This window comes from Podarcis bocagei (assembly GCF_964188305.1).
Source record: "Podarcis bocagei genome assembly, chromosome: Z".
NCBI classification, from domain to species: Eukaryota; Metazoa; Chordata; class Lepidosauria; order Squamata; family Lacertidae; genus Podarcis; species Podarcis bocagei.
This window is the reverse complement of record NC_138140.1, coordinates 2,415,659-2,434,990: the sequence shown is the minus strand read 5'-3', so window position 1 is coordinate 2,434,990 and position 19,332 is coordinate 2,415,659. Positions and strand designations below refer to the sequence as shown.

The 19,332-nt window shown below is 46.1% G+C and overlaps 1 protein-coding gene and 1 long non-coding RNA gene across 2 annotated transcripts in view; one reads left to right on the top strand and one right to left on the bottom strand.

Moving 5' to 3' along the window:
- The window catches only part of DAB2IP (DAB2 interacting protein), a 319,383-nt gene extending 307,777 nt beyond the window's left edge, over nt 1–11,606 (top strand). The window contains exon 17 of the mRNA XM_081179660.1: nt 11,483–11,606. Within this exon, the coding sequence (XP_081035786.1) occupies nt 11,483–11,516 (34 nt within the window). The 3' untranslated portion in view covers nt 11,517–11,606. The remainder of the gene's footprint in view (nt 1–11,482) is intronic.
- Nucleotides 1–19,332, bottom strand: part of LOC308579117 — a 522,075-nt gene that overhangs the window by 315,240 nt on the left and 187,503 nt on the right. The gene's annotated exons all lie outside the window — the stretch shown is intronic.

Sequence of the window (19,332 nt, the reverse complement as noted above, 5' to 3'; positions counted from 1 at the left end):
GCTCCCCTGCGAGGAAAAGGGGCAGGGCTGGAGACTTTTCTGTTTAGAGAAAAAGCAGGTAAGAGGCAACAGGACAGAAGTTTCTAAAATTACGCATGCCATGGAAAAAGAGGAGAGAGAAAAAATTTTCTCCCTCACAATACTAGAACTCAATGAAGCACAGTATGTAGTGTTGGAAGATTCAAGACAGATGAAAGTTTTTCTTCACTCAGTGCAGCTAAATTATGGAGCTCCCTCACCTAGGAGGCAGTGATGAACACCACCTGGATGGTTTTAAAAGAGGATTGGACTACAGTGGTACCTCGGGTTACAGACACTTCAGGTTACAGACTCCGCTAACCCAGAAATAGTACCTCAGGTTAAGAACTTTACCTCAGGATGAGAACAGAAATCGTGCGGCGGCAGCAGGAGGCCCCATTAGCTAAAGTGGTACCTCAGGTTAAGAACGGACCTCCGGAACAAATTACCGTATTTTTTGCTCTATAAGACGCACCAGGCCACAAGACGCACCTAGTTTTTGGAGGAGGAAAACAAGAAAAAAAATATTCTGAATCCCAGAAGCCAGAACAGCAAGAGGGATCGCTGCGCAGAGAAAGCAGCAATCCCTCTTGCTGTTGTGGCTTCTGGGATAGCTGCGCAGTTTTTAAAAAACTGGGCAATGGCCCGCCGCCCGCCTGTGACTCCCGAGCCTCCCCCGATCTGTCAAAACAAAGGGGGAAGGGGGCAGGAGATCAAATAAGGCTTGGGAGTCACAGACAGATGGCACGCCATTGCCCAGGAGGGGCACAAGACACGCGGTTTCTCTGCCGGGCAAGGTGCAAAGCCCTTCTTTCGCACCCTGTGAAACATAAATACGCAGAGTTTTTAAAAACTGGGAAACTGTGCACTGCCCATGACTCCCAAGCCTCTCCCAATCTCCTGCCCTCTTCCCCCTTTGTTTTGACTGCTCAGGGGAGGCCCACCCACAACTCCCAAGCCTCCCCCCAATCTGTCAAAACAAGGGGGGAGGCAGGAGATCTGTACTGCCAAATGTCCCCAGTTCCACTTTGGCAGCAGTGAGCAGCTCCTGAAGCCAGCCAGAGCCTACTGCGCTACCAGGCTGGCTCCGGGCTGCTGAGGCTGCCGCTGCCATGTTTCCCGGGGACAGATTTGCAAATCTGGGGACTGTCCCTGGGAACCAGGGAAGTCTGGTAACCCTACAATAGAGGCATCTGGTTGGCATTTTTGAGAACCAGATGCTGGACTGTATGGGCCAGTCACCCAGTCCAGCAGGTTCTTCTTACATACAAGAGTACCTTTATTCACATATTAACACTGAACACAAGTAGATGCTGCCTCTATATATTATTTTTTCAAGCTGTAGATATTTTGCTTAGTTGCTGGCATTCCTAAGCATGTTTGTAAGAATGTTCGTTCCTTCTAGTGCAGCTAGAAAAACCCATCCCATGGAGTTGGAGATGCATGGATGGTGGAAATGGCAGGGCTTTGGAGCAAGCAAACAGGATTCCTACGGAAATCTTGTAACTTTTTGTACCTCAAATATTCTGGGAGCGTTTGTGCCACTTTTCTTGCGACATAGTCCCTCCAGACAGCAATTGTGCAGCAACATCAGGGAAACATCACAAAACAACCTACAAGGCCGAATGATGCACCGACAGCCCAGTATGAATGCGCCACTGATATTACTGCTATTATTAGTGCTATTACTGTGTCAATGGCATGGTGCCAAATACATCCACACACAAAAATGGGGGCATTTTCCTCCTTCCTCCACCACCTTGACCTTGCATAGGAAGGGAGAGGGCAGAGTGGGGGAGGGGGAGTGGTTATCAGGTACCCACAACAACTAACAGAAGGGAAACAAACATGAGCTGAGGACAAATTGTGCTTTTTAAAACTATCCAAAGGTTGGGGCTCACAGTCCATGCCATGTGCACAGGAGAGCTACACAATTTAAACTTGTGGTTTCTAGGTTTTGCTTTTATGTCAAAACGAAGCACAGTAACAAAGATTCTAGTTCTAGTTCTTAACCCTGAAAAGGTTTCAGGAAAGCCCAGGTGAAGCCTCCCAAACCAAAGTACGGCTCAAATGATGGCTGGCCAAGAGGCAAAGGATGCGGTCCCCTGATGATCTTAACAGCCCCTTCACATGGCTGGGAGTGAGCCAAATCAAATGCATTTGCAGGGGGAGGGTGTTTCAACACGATTTCTGACAGTCAAGACACAGCAGCTGCGCAATGGGAAGCAGCAGAAGCAGCCTACTTGATCATAGGATTGTAAAGTTGGAAGAGACCCTGAGTGTCATCTAGTCCAACCCCCTGCAGTGCAAGAATTACAGCTAAAGCATCCCCGACAGACAGTTATTGAACGGCTGCTTTAAAACAGCTGCAATCAAATTTGCAGTCGTTCATACAGCTGTGACTCCTTCACAGCAGGGGGTTGGGCTAGATGACCCTTCACGGGGTTCCCTCCAGCTCTGCAACTCTTGTTATTCTACAGGTTATAGCACTCGGCTCCTGACACAAGAGAAGTGGTGCTCCCCAGGACCAGAGGGCAAAGGGGTGGTTGCCTTTGGTGGAAATCCTTGCCTTTGGAGCAGAACACATGTGCCTAGAGCCAAGCAATGGAGGAGAGAGAGAGAGAAGCTTGTCTGCGAGTAACCCCAAATGGTGGCTGGCATTAGCCACAGGAACTACACACCAGTGCCAACCAAGCCGTCTGCTCCTCTCTTGGCACAGACTCTGCCTGGCTCCCTGGGCCCAACAAGGCAACGTCTTCCTAGCTGCCAGTGGCTTGGCTTGTTTTGATGTCAGCAGCCTGACTCCTGCAACCCTACAAGGAGCTAATTATGTCATTCGTAATGAGGCACAGGTGCTAATTCTTCCCAGCATCTAATGAACCTCCTCCAAGTTTGCCTGCGACTCCCTAAAATGTTGGCAAGGGCACTTGGGTTGGGAGAAGACGTCAGGCCCATGTAGAACCCTAGGAGAGTTCTGTTTTTGCCCTCTCTCCCGGAGGGGTCAGCCCCTCTTGCGCTGGGGTTCTGCTTGCAGAAACCAAAACATTAGAAACAAAAGTAGTTAAATAGGACTAGCCACAAAATGTTGCTCCAGGGGGCATTCTCCTGTTCCAGGTCCAAGGGATGCTATTCCATTCCCTCTTCCCCACCTGTCTCTTCTCTCCCACCCTGCACCCCAGGTCCATGATGATCTGATCCATTTTTCTTGTGTGAGGGGCATCATTTTGGCTGAATCAGAATGGCGCTGGGAGAACAAGTATGCTGTTCGTATGTATGGTTCGTGGCGCAACTTGGGAACCTCTATCCCTTTATATACTTTTGGACTTAAAGCCAGCACAGGGTAGTGACTGGAGTGCCAGACGATGACCTGCATTCAAACTCCCACCCAAGGTGGGTGACCTTGGGGCCCAGTCCCTACCACTCTCAGCCTAACCTACCTCACAGGGATGTTGTGGGGATTAAATGAGGAGGGGGAGAACCATGTCACCTTGATCTCCTTGGTGGAAAAAGCAGGATAGAAATGCAATAAGTAAGTACAGTGGTGCCTCGCAAGACGAAATTAATTCGTTCCGCGAGTTTTTTCGTCTTGTGGTTTTTTCGTCTTGCGAAGCACGGTGTCGGAAAAGTTTTGGAAAAGCTTCAAAAATCGCCAAAAACCTCAAAAAAGGCTACCACACCGCGTTCTATGAGTTGCTCCTCGAAGTCAAGTCGCAACTGTATTAACGGTGTTAAGAAAAAGGAAACAAACTTGCAAAAAACGCAAGACATTTTCGTCTTGCGAAGCAAGCCCATAGGGAAATTCCTCTTGCGAAGCAGCTCAAAAACCGCAAAACCCTTTCGTCTAGCGAGTTTTTCATCTTGCAAGGCATTCGTCTTGCGGGGCACCACTGTACCATATTTTTCGCTCTATAAGACACAATTTCCCCCTCCTAAAAAGTAAGGGGAAATGTGTGTGCATCTTATGGAGCGAATGCAGGTGGGAGGTTCTGCTCAGTGCTCCCTTTAAAGAGCCGCGTGGAGCATGTGTGCAGCTCTTGGGGGCTTTTCCCAGGGAGGGAGAAGGGCTGCCCTTTTCCCTCCTCGGGGAAAAGCCCCCAAGACACACCCCAAAACACACACTCCCTGTGCTCTTTAAAGGGAGCGCGGCTCTTGGGGGAGACTTAGCTGCGCGCAGCCTCTCCCAGGCAGGGGATGAAGGTTCCCCTTGCCCAGGAGAAGCTGCATGCAGCTATCCCATAAGCGAGGACAGCAAGCGGGATCGCTGTGCAGCGATCCCGCTTGCTGTCCTGACTTCTGGGATGCAGAATATTTTTTTTCTTGTTTTCCTCTTCCAAAAACTAGGTGTGTCTTATGGTCTGATGCGTCTTATAGAGTTAAAGCAAGTTCTCACAATCTCCATGGCCAACATGGCCAATGGTCAAGCAAGATGAGAGCTGTAGTCGAGCAACATAGGGGAGGCTGTAAAAAAACAATGTGGGAGGCAGCAGTTACAAGTTATGGGTCTCAGCAGCCACAAGCAGGCGCTGCGATTCTCCAGCACAGGGGTCAGCAACCTTTGTCAGCTGTGGACCGGTCCACCGTCTCTCAGACCATGTGTTGGGCTGGACTATATTGGGGGGGATGAATGAATTCCTACGCCCCACAAATAACCCAGAGATGCATTTTAAATAATAGCACACATTCTACTCATGCGAAAACACCAGGCAGGCCCCACAAATAACCCAGAGGTGAATTTTAAATAAAAGGACACATTCTACTCATGTAAAAACACACTGATTCCTGAACCATCCACGGGCCAGTTTGAGAAGGCAATTGGGCCACATCCAGCCCATGGGCCTTAGGTTGCCGACCCCTGCTCCAGCAGCTGGACTTCACCCCTGGAGGCCCCCTCCTTTGGCTCTCGAGACAGACAACAGATCATAGAATCATAGAATCATAGAGTTGGAAGAGACCACAAGGGCCATCGAGTCCAACCCCCTGCCAAGCAGGAAACACCATCAGAGCACTCCTGACATATGGTTGTCAAGCCTCTGCTTAAAGACCTCCAAAGAAGGAGACTCCACCACACTCCTTGGCAGCAAATTGCACTGTCAAACAGCTCTTACTGTCAGGAAGTTCTTCCTAATGTTTAGGTGGAATCTTCTTTCTTGTAGTATGGATGTAAGGGTGAGATTGGCCAAGCTGGTGGCGAGTGGCTCTCGCTCCAGGAACTGCGATCTTCAGATGTGGTCCTTTCTTTCAAATCTTCATGAGAGCCAGAAACTGTAAACAGCTCTTTCTCCCACTAGGAACGACCGAGAAAGGATTTCAAACACAGAGGACATGCCTATTACTGAGCCAAAGGGCTGGTGCATTTGGCCAGGGCTATTAACTCTTAATGGGCAGAGAAAGTTCATTCCAAACGCCTGCTGGTTTGCACATAAACCAGCTGCATTGCCCCAAAGCAGTGGGCTCAGCTGAGCTCTGCTGGGTCTCTGGCAAAATCCAGTGGGAAGGAAGTGGAGAGAGAGAGAAGAGGAAGGGAGTGGAGCTGGTGTAGAGCAGGGGATTCACAGGCAGTGAGGGATGGGAGAATTCTACAATTCTGACTGCTATCCTACACGGGAATCCTATGGATGCATCTCGAAGTGTGGGTTTCAAAAGTGCCTCGATTTGAATAAACTCTCTTTGGTGGGGGCTGAGTTACAGCTTCGTTAGAACAAAGCCCAGCACGCCTGGAAATCTAAGTGGCACAGGCACAGCTCTGAGCTTTTGACAGCAGCGCTCTCTGCCAGCTGAGGCCTCCCTGCCTCCTTAGTCTCCAGGCCGGCTGCACGTCACATGGAGAGGAGTTGTCAGCAGGGAAGAATGAGACTCTGAGTTGCAAATCATTTTGACAGATCCAGGCAGGGAGTGGGGGGGGGGAGAGAGAGAAGGGGTATGTTTGGGGAGAAAGAGGTGGCTGGAAGGAGAGAAGCAGACAGTGTGTCAGGGGGAGGGTCTGCAGAGCCCTCCCAAGCCCCAGATTCATGAACATTAATCATGCTTTCCTAATTTCACTCGCTGAGATGTGCAATCCACTTCGTATGCATGAGAGCAAGTCTTTGCTGTCTGGGACACAGTGCTGCCACCACAGTCTGCTGTTCAAGGATGCGGTAGGAGAGCAGGGCTGCGTTGCAAAGCGAGGTGCTGGCCCTGTTCTCCAGCTTGACATGATGTGGGGCTTGTGGGTTATGTAATAATAATAATAATAATAATAATAATAATAATAATAATAATAATAATAATAATAATAATAATTTATTTATACCCCGTCCATCTGGCTGGGTTTCCCCAGCCACTCTGGGTGGCTTCCAACCAAATATTAAAAACAATACAGCGTCAGAGATTAAAAACTTCCCTAAACAGGGCCACCTTCAGTTGTCTTTTAAAAGTTAGATAGTTGTTTATTGAGATCTGCTGGGAGGGCATTCCACAGGGCAGGCGCCACCACTGAAAAGGCCCTCTGCCTGGTTCCCTGTAACCTCACTTCTCATTGTCTGGTCCTGGTTATAGCACCACATGGCCAGAGTGTGGCATGTGAGTATATCCCAAGGATTTCTGGGGAGGATAGTATCCAAGTTGAGTACATGACTTCTCCCTTAGAGGATTATGGAGGAAGATGATGTCCAAGTCCGCCTTTCCTTTTGAAGCAAAATTTCATTGAAATGGGGGAGAAATGTCCTCGCATGAAGTCTTGGGTTTCCAATTTTGGGAGAAGGGATACTGCAGTGCTGGGGAGCAGGCAGGCTGGCAAGGCCCCCTAGATGTAGAGGTCCGAGTTGCCCTGCCCTCGCATGAAGTCTTGGGTTTGCAATTTTGGGAGAGGGAAGACTGTCTGCGGTGCTGGGGAGTGGGCAGGCTGGCGAAGCCCCCTAGATCTAGAGGCCCTAGGCTTCAGCCTACTTAGCCTATGCATAAATCCAGTCCTTCATGTGACCCCATTACACATTCTAAAGGATGGGAGGAGCAAGGAGATGGGGGGGGCATTCTAGAAAATGTTTTCAGTAGCAAATGAAAGGGACCATTCTAAAAACATCCTTGGAAACTAATGGGTGAAATGTTCCAGAAAGAAATGTAAGGTGCTATGTATTCAGTGATCTGTGTTTGCCTGACTAAGGACTAAGGATTCTGAGCTGCTGTGTTCTGATTCAACACATGATGTCCAATCACAGAACATTTCAGTATTTTTGGCGCCTGCCATTGGCCCTTGAACTCTGAGTCATGATTCGCAGCTTGGAACTTTAGACAGCCCAGGCTTTCAGGTATGTATATAAGCAGTTGCTTTGCCCCTGTTCCCCAGTCATGTAGTTCAATAAAGGTTCTTGCTGCCATCACTGTGTCTTGCCTGGTGGGAACCCACCTACACGTCAGGCATTTATTATGATTTTATTTCCAAATAAAAGATAGGATCTTATTAGAACAAATGGATATTTTGGATTTGGAGAGCTACAGTAATAGATACGGATGGCATGCCTACTTTGGATATAACAAGGTTAAAGTCTACAGAGGGTTTAACAACCACATTCTCAGAAATGCTCTTTATAAAGTATGAACCAAATATCAAACACATTTAGAACCACAAAACTCCATGGTGGCTGTCCCTGTTGGAAGCCTTGGCTATCAAAAAACTAAATATGGAGAGGAATTGGGCAACCTATAGGCAATTACTGATGGAAGATCAAGGCCAGTTAAAGTTGAAACCATTCGAAGAGATAAGGCATAATATAACCCATTGGCTTCAGTATCATCAGTTAAACAGTGTATTTAATTTGGATAGACAGAGATGATTTGGAAAGGAGGATTCTAAATTATATACGGTATTGGTAAAAATAATAAGAAATTACTGTCTCAAATTTATGACTTACTATTAGAATGGGACCTCAAACAGGAAGATGTAAAGGAGGTAATGGTCAAATGGGCCAAAGATATTGGCTATACAATTCAATTAGAACAGTGGGAGAGACTTTTTAATTCACTGCCTGTTACACCATCAAAGAGAATATGATGAAAATGTTTTATAGGTGGTACAGTGGTACCTCGGGTTAAGTACTTAATTCCTTCCGGAGGTCCGTACTTAACCTGAAACTGTTCTTAACCTGAAGCACCACTTAAGCTAAAGGGGCCTCCTGCTGCCACCACGCCGCTGGAGCACGATTTCTGTTCTCATCCTGAAGCAAAGTTCTTAACCTGAGTAATATTTCTGGTTAGCGGAGTCTGTAACCTGAAGCATATGTAACCTGAAGCGTATGTAACCCGAGGTACCACTGTATTTGACACCATCTAAACTTGCCAAGATCTATCAGTTAAAGTCCAATCTATGTTGGAAATGTGAGAAGCTTGAAGGGACAATGTTTCATGTTTGGTGAGGCTGCAATAAAATTAAGAAATTTTGGGGAAGTATTCATGAAGAGCTCAAAAAGATGTTTAAAATTTCCATAGGAAAAAAAAAAGAGATGTATTTATAAGGGATATTAGGGAATATATCCCAAAGGAAAAGAAAATAATTTTTTTTATATGGCACAGCCGGCCACCATATTAGTTATTGCCAGGAATTGGAAAGGAGATATTATACCTACAAAAGAAGATTGGATATGCAAACTAAATGAATTCATAGAATTTGCAAAGTTAACAGCAGCCATAAGACATCAGACAAATCGAAAACTAAAATCAGAATGGCAATGTTTTGAAGATTATATGAGAAAACACTGTCCTAAAGAGAATATGTTGACATGCATGAACTAGGTATGTAAAGTATAAATGAAATTAATAAATAGTAAGGAATATATGAGAAGTAATATATAAAAGATGCAATGATAGATGAATTTCTAGGACTTAAGGTTGTCAAGTTGCAGTGGAGGGAAGTCATGGGGGTGTTTTGGGTGGTAGTAGTTAGGGTATGTATGAATTGTGTCTTCTTTCTTTGTCTGTTTTCTGTGTTTGTATGGAAGTTTTAAATAAAAAACTTTCTAATAATAATTTATTATTTGTACCCCGCCCATCTGGCTGAGTTTCCCCAGCCACTCTGGGCGGCTTCCAACAAAGATTAAAAATACATTAAAACATAACACATTAAAAACTTCCCTAAACAAGGCTGCCTTCAGATGTCTTCTAAATGTCAGGTAGTTGTTGTTCTCTTTGACATCTGGTGGGAGGGCGTTCCACAGGGCGGGTGCCACCACCGAGAAGGCCCTCTGCCTGATTCCCTGTAACTTGGCTTCTCGCAGGGAGGGAACTGCTAGAAGGCCCTCGGAGCTGGGCCTCAGCGTCCGGGCAGAACGATGGGGGTGGAGACACTCCTTCAGGTATACTGGACCGAGGCCGTTTAGGGCTTTAAAGGTCAGCACCAACACTTTGAATTGTGCTGGGAAACATACTGGGAGCCAATGATTTTATATATGGTTATTATTATGTTTTTTATGCTTGCTGGAAGCTGCCCAGAGTGGCTGGGGAAACCCAGCCAAATGGGCAGATATAAATAATAGACTTCTTGTTGTTGTTGTTGTTGTTTGCATTCTAGAAACCTCAAAACAAGTAGAAAGGTACACCCTAGAAAACATATTTAGAAACAAATGAAAGATGGGGGACACCTGGCTTGAGAGCAGTACATGTGAAAAGGATCTAGGAATCTTGGTTGACCACAAACTTGACATGAGCCAACAGTGTGACGCGGCAGCTAAAAAAGCCAATGCAATTCTGGGCTGCATCAATAGGAGTATAGCATCTAGATCAAGGGAAGTAATAGTGCCACTGTATTCTGCTCTGGTCAGACCTCACCTAGAGTACTGTGTCCAGTTCTGGGCACCACAATTCAAGAAGGACACTGACAAACTGGAACGTGTCCAGAGGAGGGCAACCAAAATGGTCAAAGGCCTGGAAACGATGCCTTATGAGGAACGGTTAAGGGAGCTGGGCATGTTTAGCCTGGAGAAGAGGAGGTTAAGGGGTGATATGATAGCCATGTTCAAATATATAAAAGGATGTCACATAGAGGAGGGAGAAAGGTTGTTTTCTGCTGCTCCAGAGAAGCGGACACGGAGCAATGGATCCAAACTACAAGAAAGAAGATTCCACCTAAACATTAGGAAGAACTTCCTGACAGTAAGAGCTGTTTGACAGTGGAATTTGCTGCCAAGGAGTGTGGTGGAGTCTCCTTTTTTGGAGGTCTTTAAGCAGAGGCTTGACAACCATATGTCAGGAGTGCTCTGATGGTGTTTCCTGCTTGGCAGGGGGTTGGACTCGATGGCCCTTGTGGTCTCTTCCAACTCTATGATTCTATGAAAGGGCCATTCCAGAAACAAATGAAAGTAACATGGTAGTAACAAATGAACACTCTAGAAACATTCCCAGACACACAGTAAAGGAAATGTCCTAAAAGGGAATGAAATTGTAGAAATACTCCCAGAAATAAAAACATTGTTAGAAATAAATTAAGGAAGCATACTGCAAAGAAATGAAGAGAACACCCCAGGGCCTAGAAGCAAATGGATGAAAGGATTTTTTCCCCTCCCCAGCTAAATGGGAGGAGGCAGGAGGGGGGCTGTTTTTGTTGGGTAATGAAGACAAATATCTTAACACTGAAATGCCATACCTATCTCCCAACACACACATACCTTCCCCACTCAATTGACAGGGCCATTAGTGTAAATTATTAGTCAATTAGAGCAAGGATGTGGCCAAACCGAAAAGAGAAAGCTCCAGGGGTCTTTGGAGCTCAGGAGAGCCTTTTAAGCTGCAAACACACCACACATTTTAATACCCACCCACCCCCCTGGAAATTGTAGTTTGTTAAGGGTGCTGGGAATTACAGCTCTGTCTGTGGCGATGACTTGCAACTCCCAGGTTTCTTTAGGGGAAGGTATGCTGTGGGTTAAACCACAGAGCCTAGGGCTTGCCGATCAGAAGGTCGGCGGTTCGAATCCCTGCGGGTGAGCTCCCATTGCTCGGTCCCTGCTCCTGCCAACCTAGCAGTTTGAAAGCACACCAGTTCAAGTAGATAAATAGGTACCGCTCCGGCAGGAAGGTAAACGGTGTTTCCGTGCGCTGCTCTGGTTCGCCAGAAGCGGCTTAGTCATGCTGGCCACATGACCCGGAAGCTGCACGCCGGCTCCCTCGGCCAGTAAAGCGAGATGAGCGCCGCAACCCCAGAGTCGGTCACGACTGGACCTAATGGTCAGGGGTCCCTTTACCTTTATGTCATGTATGGTGAGTCAATGTGGGTGCAGAGAGGTCTGGGGCACAATCCTGAGATGAAGATTGTGCAGAGATGGTTTGCACAATGTATCACTTGAGTTGCTTGGACAGGGGAGTGGGGGAGGTGGGTCAACCTGTGGCCTTCCAGCTGTTTGGGATTACATCTTCCATTATCCCCAACCATGGCTATGTCAAATGGGGTTTGCAGAAGCTGAAGTCCAACACCAGGTTCCCTGACTCTGTTTTACACCAGGATAACCCACTTGAGTGGCATGAACTGGCACTGAACCAAATTTATCCAGCCCCGGAAGCTGTCTGCGGACAAACGCCGGCTCCCTCGGCCAGTAAAGCGAGAGGAGCGCCGCAACTGGACTTAACAGTCAGGAGTACCTTTACCTTTACCTAACAGCAACTGTATTAAGCTTTGCAAAGGGGGTCCCTTGTTTTGTTTTTTGTTTTTTTTTTGTTTTTTTTATAAAATTTTTTATTGATTTTACAACATTTTTATAGACAATACAAACAAATAAAAAGACAAAACAAACATGTATAAATTCATCTCCTTTTTTCATAAACTTCGTTTCTCTGACTCCCCCAAACCTCCCCTTTCTACATCCCAATTCCAAAAAATGTTTCAGCAAGTCCTAAATTAAATTTTTAGCAAATTTAGTTCCTTATTTGTTCTTTTCTTTTACTTAGTCTTTTGTCGCTGTAATCTCCTTTTCTTACTGAGAACCTCAACATTTTAGCATTCATTAATTTTATAATATTTCTTAAGATAAGTTTTGAATTTCTTCCAGTCTTCCTCCGCCGTCCCTTTCCCCTGTTCACGGATTCTGTCGGTCATTTCAGCCAATGTCATATAGTCTATTACCTTCATCTGCCATTCTTCCAAGGTGGGTAGATCTTGGGTCTTCCAATGCTTTGCGACGAGTATTCTTGCTGCTGTAGTAGCGTACATAAAAAAATTTCTTTCTTTCTTCGACACCAATTGGTTACTAATGTTTTGTTTTGTTTTTTGGCGCACAAGGAAAAGATGCAAGGATTGTACGCTGAAAGAAAATTATATGAAAATGATGTACCGATGGTATCTGACTCCTACTAAGTTATCTAAAATGTATAGAACAAGCTCCAATATTTGTTGGAAGTGTAAAGAAAAGGAGGGTACCTTTTATCATACGTAGTGGTCATGTAAGATACCAAAGTCTTTTGGGGAAATGATATACAATGAATTAAAAAAATGTTTAAGATAACATTTGTGAAAAAATCCCCAGAAGCTTTTCTGTTGGGAATTACAGCTTTCGACATCCCAAAAGACTGTTTATGCATGCAACAACAGCTGCAAGGATGCTACTAGCCCAAAGATGGAAAGATCCAACAGCTCCGACTAGGGAAGAATGGCAAGCCAAACTGTCGGACTGTGCTGAAATGGCAAAACTGACTGGGAGACACATTGAATCAAGATGATAATGAATGGGGAAAATTCATAACTTACATTGGAGACCATTGTAAACAAATAAAAAAGTTAGCTGGACTTTAACTTATAAAGAAACAAAAGATATGGATAATTTAGAGAGATGAAAACTGTGGAGAACGTAATGATCTGTAGTTTTAGAAAAATTATTTTAAGGACCCATGCAGGGGAACTCACGAGATTTAGAGAATTTCAAACATGGATATGTGAAAAGTTTTTTTCTCTTTGTTATTTTAAATTTGTTATTGTAAAAACTAATAAAAAATATTCCAAAGGAAAGGAAAAGGAAAGGAAAAGATGCAAGGAGTCTCTATTTCCATTCAGGAGATGCAGCGTTGCAGTCTGATGGAAACAGGAAAAAGCAAACCCTGAAATACAAGGGCATAACTATGTGTTCACCTTCCCCTGCACCCTTTTTTGTGATGTTGAAGGTCAGTGCTGGATTCAAGGTGGTGCAGGCGGTTCCCCGCCACCCCACAGGGAGCCGAGGTTTTGCAAGATTGTGAAGATCCATAATGTAGAAGATACATTTGGGGCACCAAATTTTGACACCTTATAAGGCTTCCATATTGTGAAAGGTTGCCCAAGTCTGCCTCTGTTGAAAGTCCATTGAGAAAAGGCACCAACTTCTCAAAAACATTGTGGAGGCCCAATGCAATGTCATGATGTCATGCACGCAACATCATGCAGAGCCAAACGTAGCGGCAGCCTGGCCTCAGGGGCCCCTGTCCCCCCCCCCTGCCATGCAAGGGAAAGACGGGAGAAGCCGCCCCCCAGCCAGTGGCGGCAGCATCAGCAGGAGTCACCGACCACTGAGCCATACCACAGTTACTTCCATGTTCACCCCCTGAATCACGGGGCGGCCCTAGGAAAACATGGGGGGTCCCCCCGGGAGTTGGTGCCTATGCCAAGGAGTCAGCCAATTTGGGGAAAGGCAGAGCATCTCCTCCGCAAGCAGGAAGCCTCAGCTGTAGCCTCCAGTAGCATGAGCAGAGACTCCCACCTGGAGAGTCCCTGCCAGCCAGTGTGGCCAACAGTGAACTAGAGTAGACAGAGCTGTGGTCTGACTTGGTAGCAAAACAGTTCCCTATGTCAACATCTTGCCAGGCTATTCAGTCATCTGGCAGGTGTCTGCGGGGAGGGGGGCGGGGAGAGGGTGGAACCATAATAATTCATCATTGCTCTCAGCATGTAGGATCCTGTCCTGGGGTGACTGGAAATAGGTTGGCTGCTAATATCCAACAGGCAGGCTGCCATCCCCAGGCCCCAAAACCAATTGGAAAAAAGGCATGAAGTCTAGGGGCTGGGGCTGCCTAGCTGGAATCCAGATGCCGCTCTGTTTACTCCCTGCGTCTGACTCCATTATGATCAAAGCAGTATGTGGTCCAATCCTACAACTCCCGGGAAAGATGTCATCTTTACTCCTGGATCACTGATCTCTGTCCAGAAGGGAGGAGACACCTGCCAGTGTGTGTGTGTGTGTGTGTGTGTGTGTGTGTGTGTGTGTAGGTAGGTAGGTAGTTTTCTGCATACAGTGGTACCTCCACACTGGGGGCCAGTGTGGTGTAGTGGTTAAGAGCGGTGGACTCGTAATCTGGTGAACCGGGTTCGTGTCTCCGCTCCTCCACATGCAGCTGCTGGGTGACCTTGGGCCGGTCACACTTCTCTGAAGTCTCTCAGCCCCAGTCGCCTCACAGCGTGTTTGTTGTGGGGCAGGAAGGGAAAGGAGATTTGTTAGCCGCTTTGGGACTCCTTAAGGGGAGTGAATGGCGGGATATCAAATCCAAACTCTTCTTCTTCGGGTTCAAGAAACTTCAGGTTACAGACTCCGCTAACCCAGAAATAGTACCTCGGGTTAAGATCTTTGCTTCAGGATGAGAACAGAAATCGGGCTCCGGTGGCACGGCAGCAGCAGGAGGCCCCATTAGCTAAAGTGGTGCTTCAGGTTAAGAACAGTTTCAGGTTAAGAAGGGACCTCTGGAACAAATTAAGTACTTAACCTGAGGTACTACTGTATTAGGCAGAAAGACCAAAGGTCTGTGGGCTCTTCACCTCCTCATGAAGACAAACAAAAGCTAAGAGCCCCTCTTACCCCACCATCCTTCACCCCCACATCTCTCAGGTGCTGCTGGAGGTGGGGTGTTAACTGGACGTCCCTGACCTGCACCACGCAAGGGAAGGAATGAGAAGTGGCGCCACAACAACATAGCACTTCACTTTGATTTATCACCGTGACATTTCCCACACCAATCCTGTATTCTCCCCCAAGCACCACTGTTGCCAGACAGAAGAGACCGTGGAGCAAAAAAGAGGGGAGAGGGTTGCAGAAGGCAAGGTGGGGAGTGAGGCCTGTAAGAGGAAACATCCAGGGCTACCCTCACCTCACCAGTTGCCAGAATGAGGCCATTCCCAGGGGGAAGAAGTGGTTGTCTTTTCTGGCCACATGAGAACCAAATCCTGACCCAACTGTAATGGCTGCTAGTCAGTTTCTGGGAAGTTTGTGGCCAGGTGGGGATTTGACCCTCTAACCACCACATCACAGTGGCTCTTAGAAATCAAGTGCCCTCAAGGGGGATATTTCTAACTCTTCAGTCCATGGAAAGTGTTTTTAACACACCTTTTCTGCTTCACAGTGGATAAAGCCCCAAGCTCCTCTGTGGAATTCTAACCACCCCCTGGCGAATTTAGAATGGTTTAATAATTGTTTTCAATCTAATTAAAGCCGAGTTAATAAAGCCATCTTTAAAGCAGGCCCTACTGTGGGGTGTTCATGAGGTGGCAGAGATAGCCACCTGGCATTGGTGGAGACAGCTACCTCCCAATCCCAGTTGTGTCTTCTAACCATAGGAAACATTTTCACAAAGAATAATAGAATCACTGAAATGCAGAGTTGGAAGTATGTGGGGAGGGTAGCTATAGATCACCCATCATTAATAAAAGACTTGGTGGGATCCCTGTATCTAAAGCACAGGGCTAAACACACTATTCAGTAAGAGACCCCATTCACAAAAGATGCAGTGTCAGTGAAGTGTTAGGAATATAGGCTGTTGGGCCCTTTTGATATCCACTGACAGCGCTTCCTTGTTCCTATACGTCTCACAATGAACAGACCACACCATTATTAAGTTTAAATGCTTTACTTACAAACTCCAAAGGCCAGGTTCATGTGTTATTCCATGCAGCAGCAAGACCACAGGTAGAAAATTCTTGGGTTACAAAATACAGAAATATACTTCTCAGCACGTGGTCTGGGCTTGAAGAGATCAAGCCCAGGTGTGTTGCCTGGTCAGCTTCACGTGGAAGAGAGTAAAGGAAGAAGCTTCAGTTTCTCCTTCACTGGAGGTGACGGGGTGTGACCTGACGGAGTGTAGGAATACAGCTCTGAGGCCTTAACCCCTTTATTCATTAACAAGCCCTAAGCTTGCCAGTTATATTTGACTGCAATTTCCCGCTGGATATTCTTCCTAATGTTTAGTCAGGATCTCCTTATTTGCCATATGAATCCATTGCATAAAGGCCAACCCACCACAAAACAAGGCCAGTGTGGAAGAACATTCTTTTTCTTGCTCTTGATACTAAGAAATTATATTCTATTCCCCATGCTTTTGTGCCTTCTCGGTAGAGGGTCCCGCTCTGTGGAACACCCTCCCATCAGATGTCAAAGAGATAAACAACTACCTGACATTTAGAAGACATCTGAAGGCAGCCCTGTTTCGGGAAGTTTGTAATGTGTGACATTTTAATGTATTTTTAATCTTTGTTGGAAGCCGCCCAGAGTGGCTGGAGAGGCCCAGCCAGATGGGCGGGGTACAAATAATGAAATTATTATTATTATTATTATTATTATGCTTGATCAATAGGTTAGATGTTAAGGAACACATTATCAGCAGGCCAGTTTCACAGGAGATTAAGAGAATGTTTGCATACATAACTGAATGGTGCTGTGAAAAGTGTGGGTTTGAAGGTTTAAAGTGAAACAGCAAAAGCTGACAAACTCAAACTTCTGTCTTGAACATGAAATTTTTACCTCCTAGGCCGAGTGCTTTAGGTTTGCCAGCATCCTCTCAATTAATCTGCTTCTGGCATTTGTCAAATGTGACAATGTGTCCAAACTTGTCAAATACTAACTGCCATTGGATGTCTTCTATTAAATGCTGCCCAGTACTAATACCATTGTGTGTTGTCTGTCAAATACAGCCAGTTATCAACTGTCAAGCCACACTAAGTCCTGCATTCGAGTGTCAAAAAACAGATTAGCAAACGTTATAGTGAGCATTTAAGGAAATACATTTTAAGAATATATGAAACAAGATTTTGGGAAGAATAAATGGGTTGGGGGCTTTTCTCATGTAGCTCTTAAGAAGCAGCTCTGAGGCTTCTCTTGTGCTGCAGTTGCCAGAAATACGGCAGGCAAGAAACCAAACATCCATTCCAGGCAACGTCGTTTCCAGAGATTTTCACAGAACTGGGTGTCTGCATTTCAAACATGAAATTAATCTGAAATTCTGGGCCCAGGAAGCGCTGCCTTAGGCAATTTGTATACATTTTTGCAAAATGAGCAAACAATAAATTAGCTGAAACAGGTTTTGCTCATCACAGAAAGGCAGAAAATGTACCACCTTCAGCTGCTGAAAATATTTGCAGCTCTGGCTTCTGCAATTTCAACATGCACTGCTCACCCACATATTAATATTCATAGGGACTAGAGACTAGCTTTCTCCCCAAAATGAAAGCCAAAGCCCTCCCCACCCCCCAAGAAACCAGCCTGAGAACCACTGTCCTAGATTAGCCTTCACCATGTGCCCTCCATGTGTTTTGGATGACAACTCCCATCAGCCCCAGTCAACCATACAATAAAATGATGTGCAATAATCCAGCTTTTACCAAATGCTTAGGAGCTGGTTCAGTGCAACCCTAAACCAACCCTCATCACAGCGCAAGGGGATCTGTCTTCAAGTGTCCAGGCCTAAGAGAGCTCTGGGCCTTTAAAAAGCTGGGTGGAAGGCTGAAGGCAACTGTGCTTATTCTCCTGCCACAGCATCAGCATGTCATGAGAAGTTGAGCTGGCAGAAATTCTCACCACCATTGACTACTGTAATTCGCTCTACGCAAGGCTGCCCTTGAAGCTGTCCCAGAAACTCCAGCGGGTGCAGAATGCTGCAGCGAGGCTCCTCACGGGGTCTCTGCCATGGGAGCATATTCACCCAGTGCTTTTCCAGCTGCACTGGCTCCCAGTGGAGTACAGGGTCAGGTTCAAGGTGCTGCTTTTGACCTTTAAAGCCCTTCACGGCCTAGGACCCTCGTTCCTACAGGACCGCCTCTCCTGGTATGTCTCACGGAGAACCTTAAGATCCATAAATAGCAACACCCTAGTGGTCCCGGGCCCTAAGGAAGTTAGATTAGCTTCAGCTAGAACCAGGGCCTTTTCAACACTAGCCCCGGGCTGGTGGAACGCTCTGTCTCATGAGACCAGGGCCCTGTGGGATCTGATCTCTTTCCGCAGGGCCTGTAAGACAGAGTTGTTCCACCTGGCCTTTGGCTCAGAATCAGTTTGATTCCCTCCCACTCTTTCTTTTTCCTTTCTACTCCTATGAAGAGATTGCACCCTAATGTTTTAATGTTGTATCTTAATTTTTTAAATTGTATTTTAATCCACTTGTTTTTATTTTTGGTTGTTAGCCGCCTTGAGCCCGGTCTTGGCTGGGGAGGGTGGGGTATAAATAAGAAATTATTATTATTATTATTATTATTATTATTATTATTATTATTATTATGGCATCAGAACGCCTGGCAGCAGGCAGCAGCCGAAGCTTTCTTTCTTGTATTCCCCTCCCCTTCCTCTGACACAGCAAAATGGGTCTCCCTCTTCTCTTGCTTATAGGTACCAATTAGCTAGCTGATCTAATTATAGTAATTGCCAATATATATATCATATGCCGTACTTTGCACAAATGCCTAATTTCTTGGTGTGCTCTGCAGCTGTGCTTGCACAATCTGCAATACAGAACATGGGACCCTTCCTCCCAGACAGCAGGTAGAGAGGCCTGAAGCCCAACAGGCAAAAATCCAACAGGTACAACTTTTCCTAGCATGGAAAGTAGTGGGGGGGATGTATTTGCCCCCCCCCCAGCTGTAAAACAGGAACAGAGCCCGGAAAGAGAACAAGGGGCACCTGAAGGAATGTCCTATGGGGGCAAGCTTGTTTTCTGCTGCTCTGGAGTGGGGGGGACAGGACGCGAACCAATGGATCCGAATGACAAGGTGATTCCGTCTAAACCTTAGGAAGACCTTCCTGATGATAGGAGCTGTTCGGCAGTGGAGTGGACTCCCTCCAAAAGTGGTGGGCACTCCTTGGTTGGCGGTTTTTAAACAGAGGCTGGATGGCCACCTGCCAGGGGTTATCTATCCATGATTCCTGCATTGCAGGGGTTTGGACTAGATGGCCTTTGGGGGTCCCATGCAACTCTACAATTCTGGGATTCAGGTGAAACTCGAAAAATTAGAATATCATGGAGATTGACTCATGGGATGCAAAGCGAGATGTGCTTCTACTTCTCAGAGGTCCAATCTTACTCGATTTGCAATCCTTGTTTTGCTGATTTCCTTGAATATTCCTAATTTTCTGATATTGT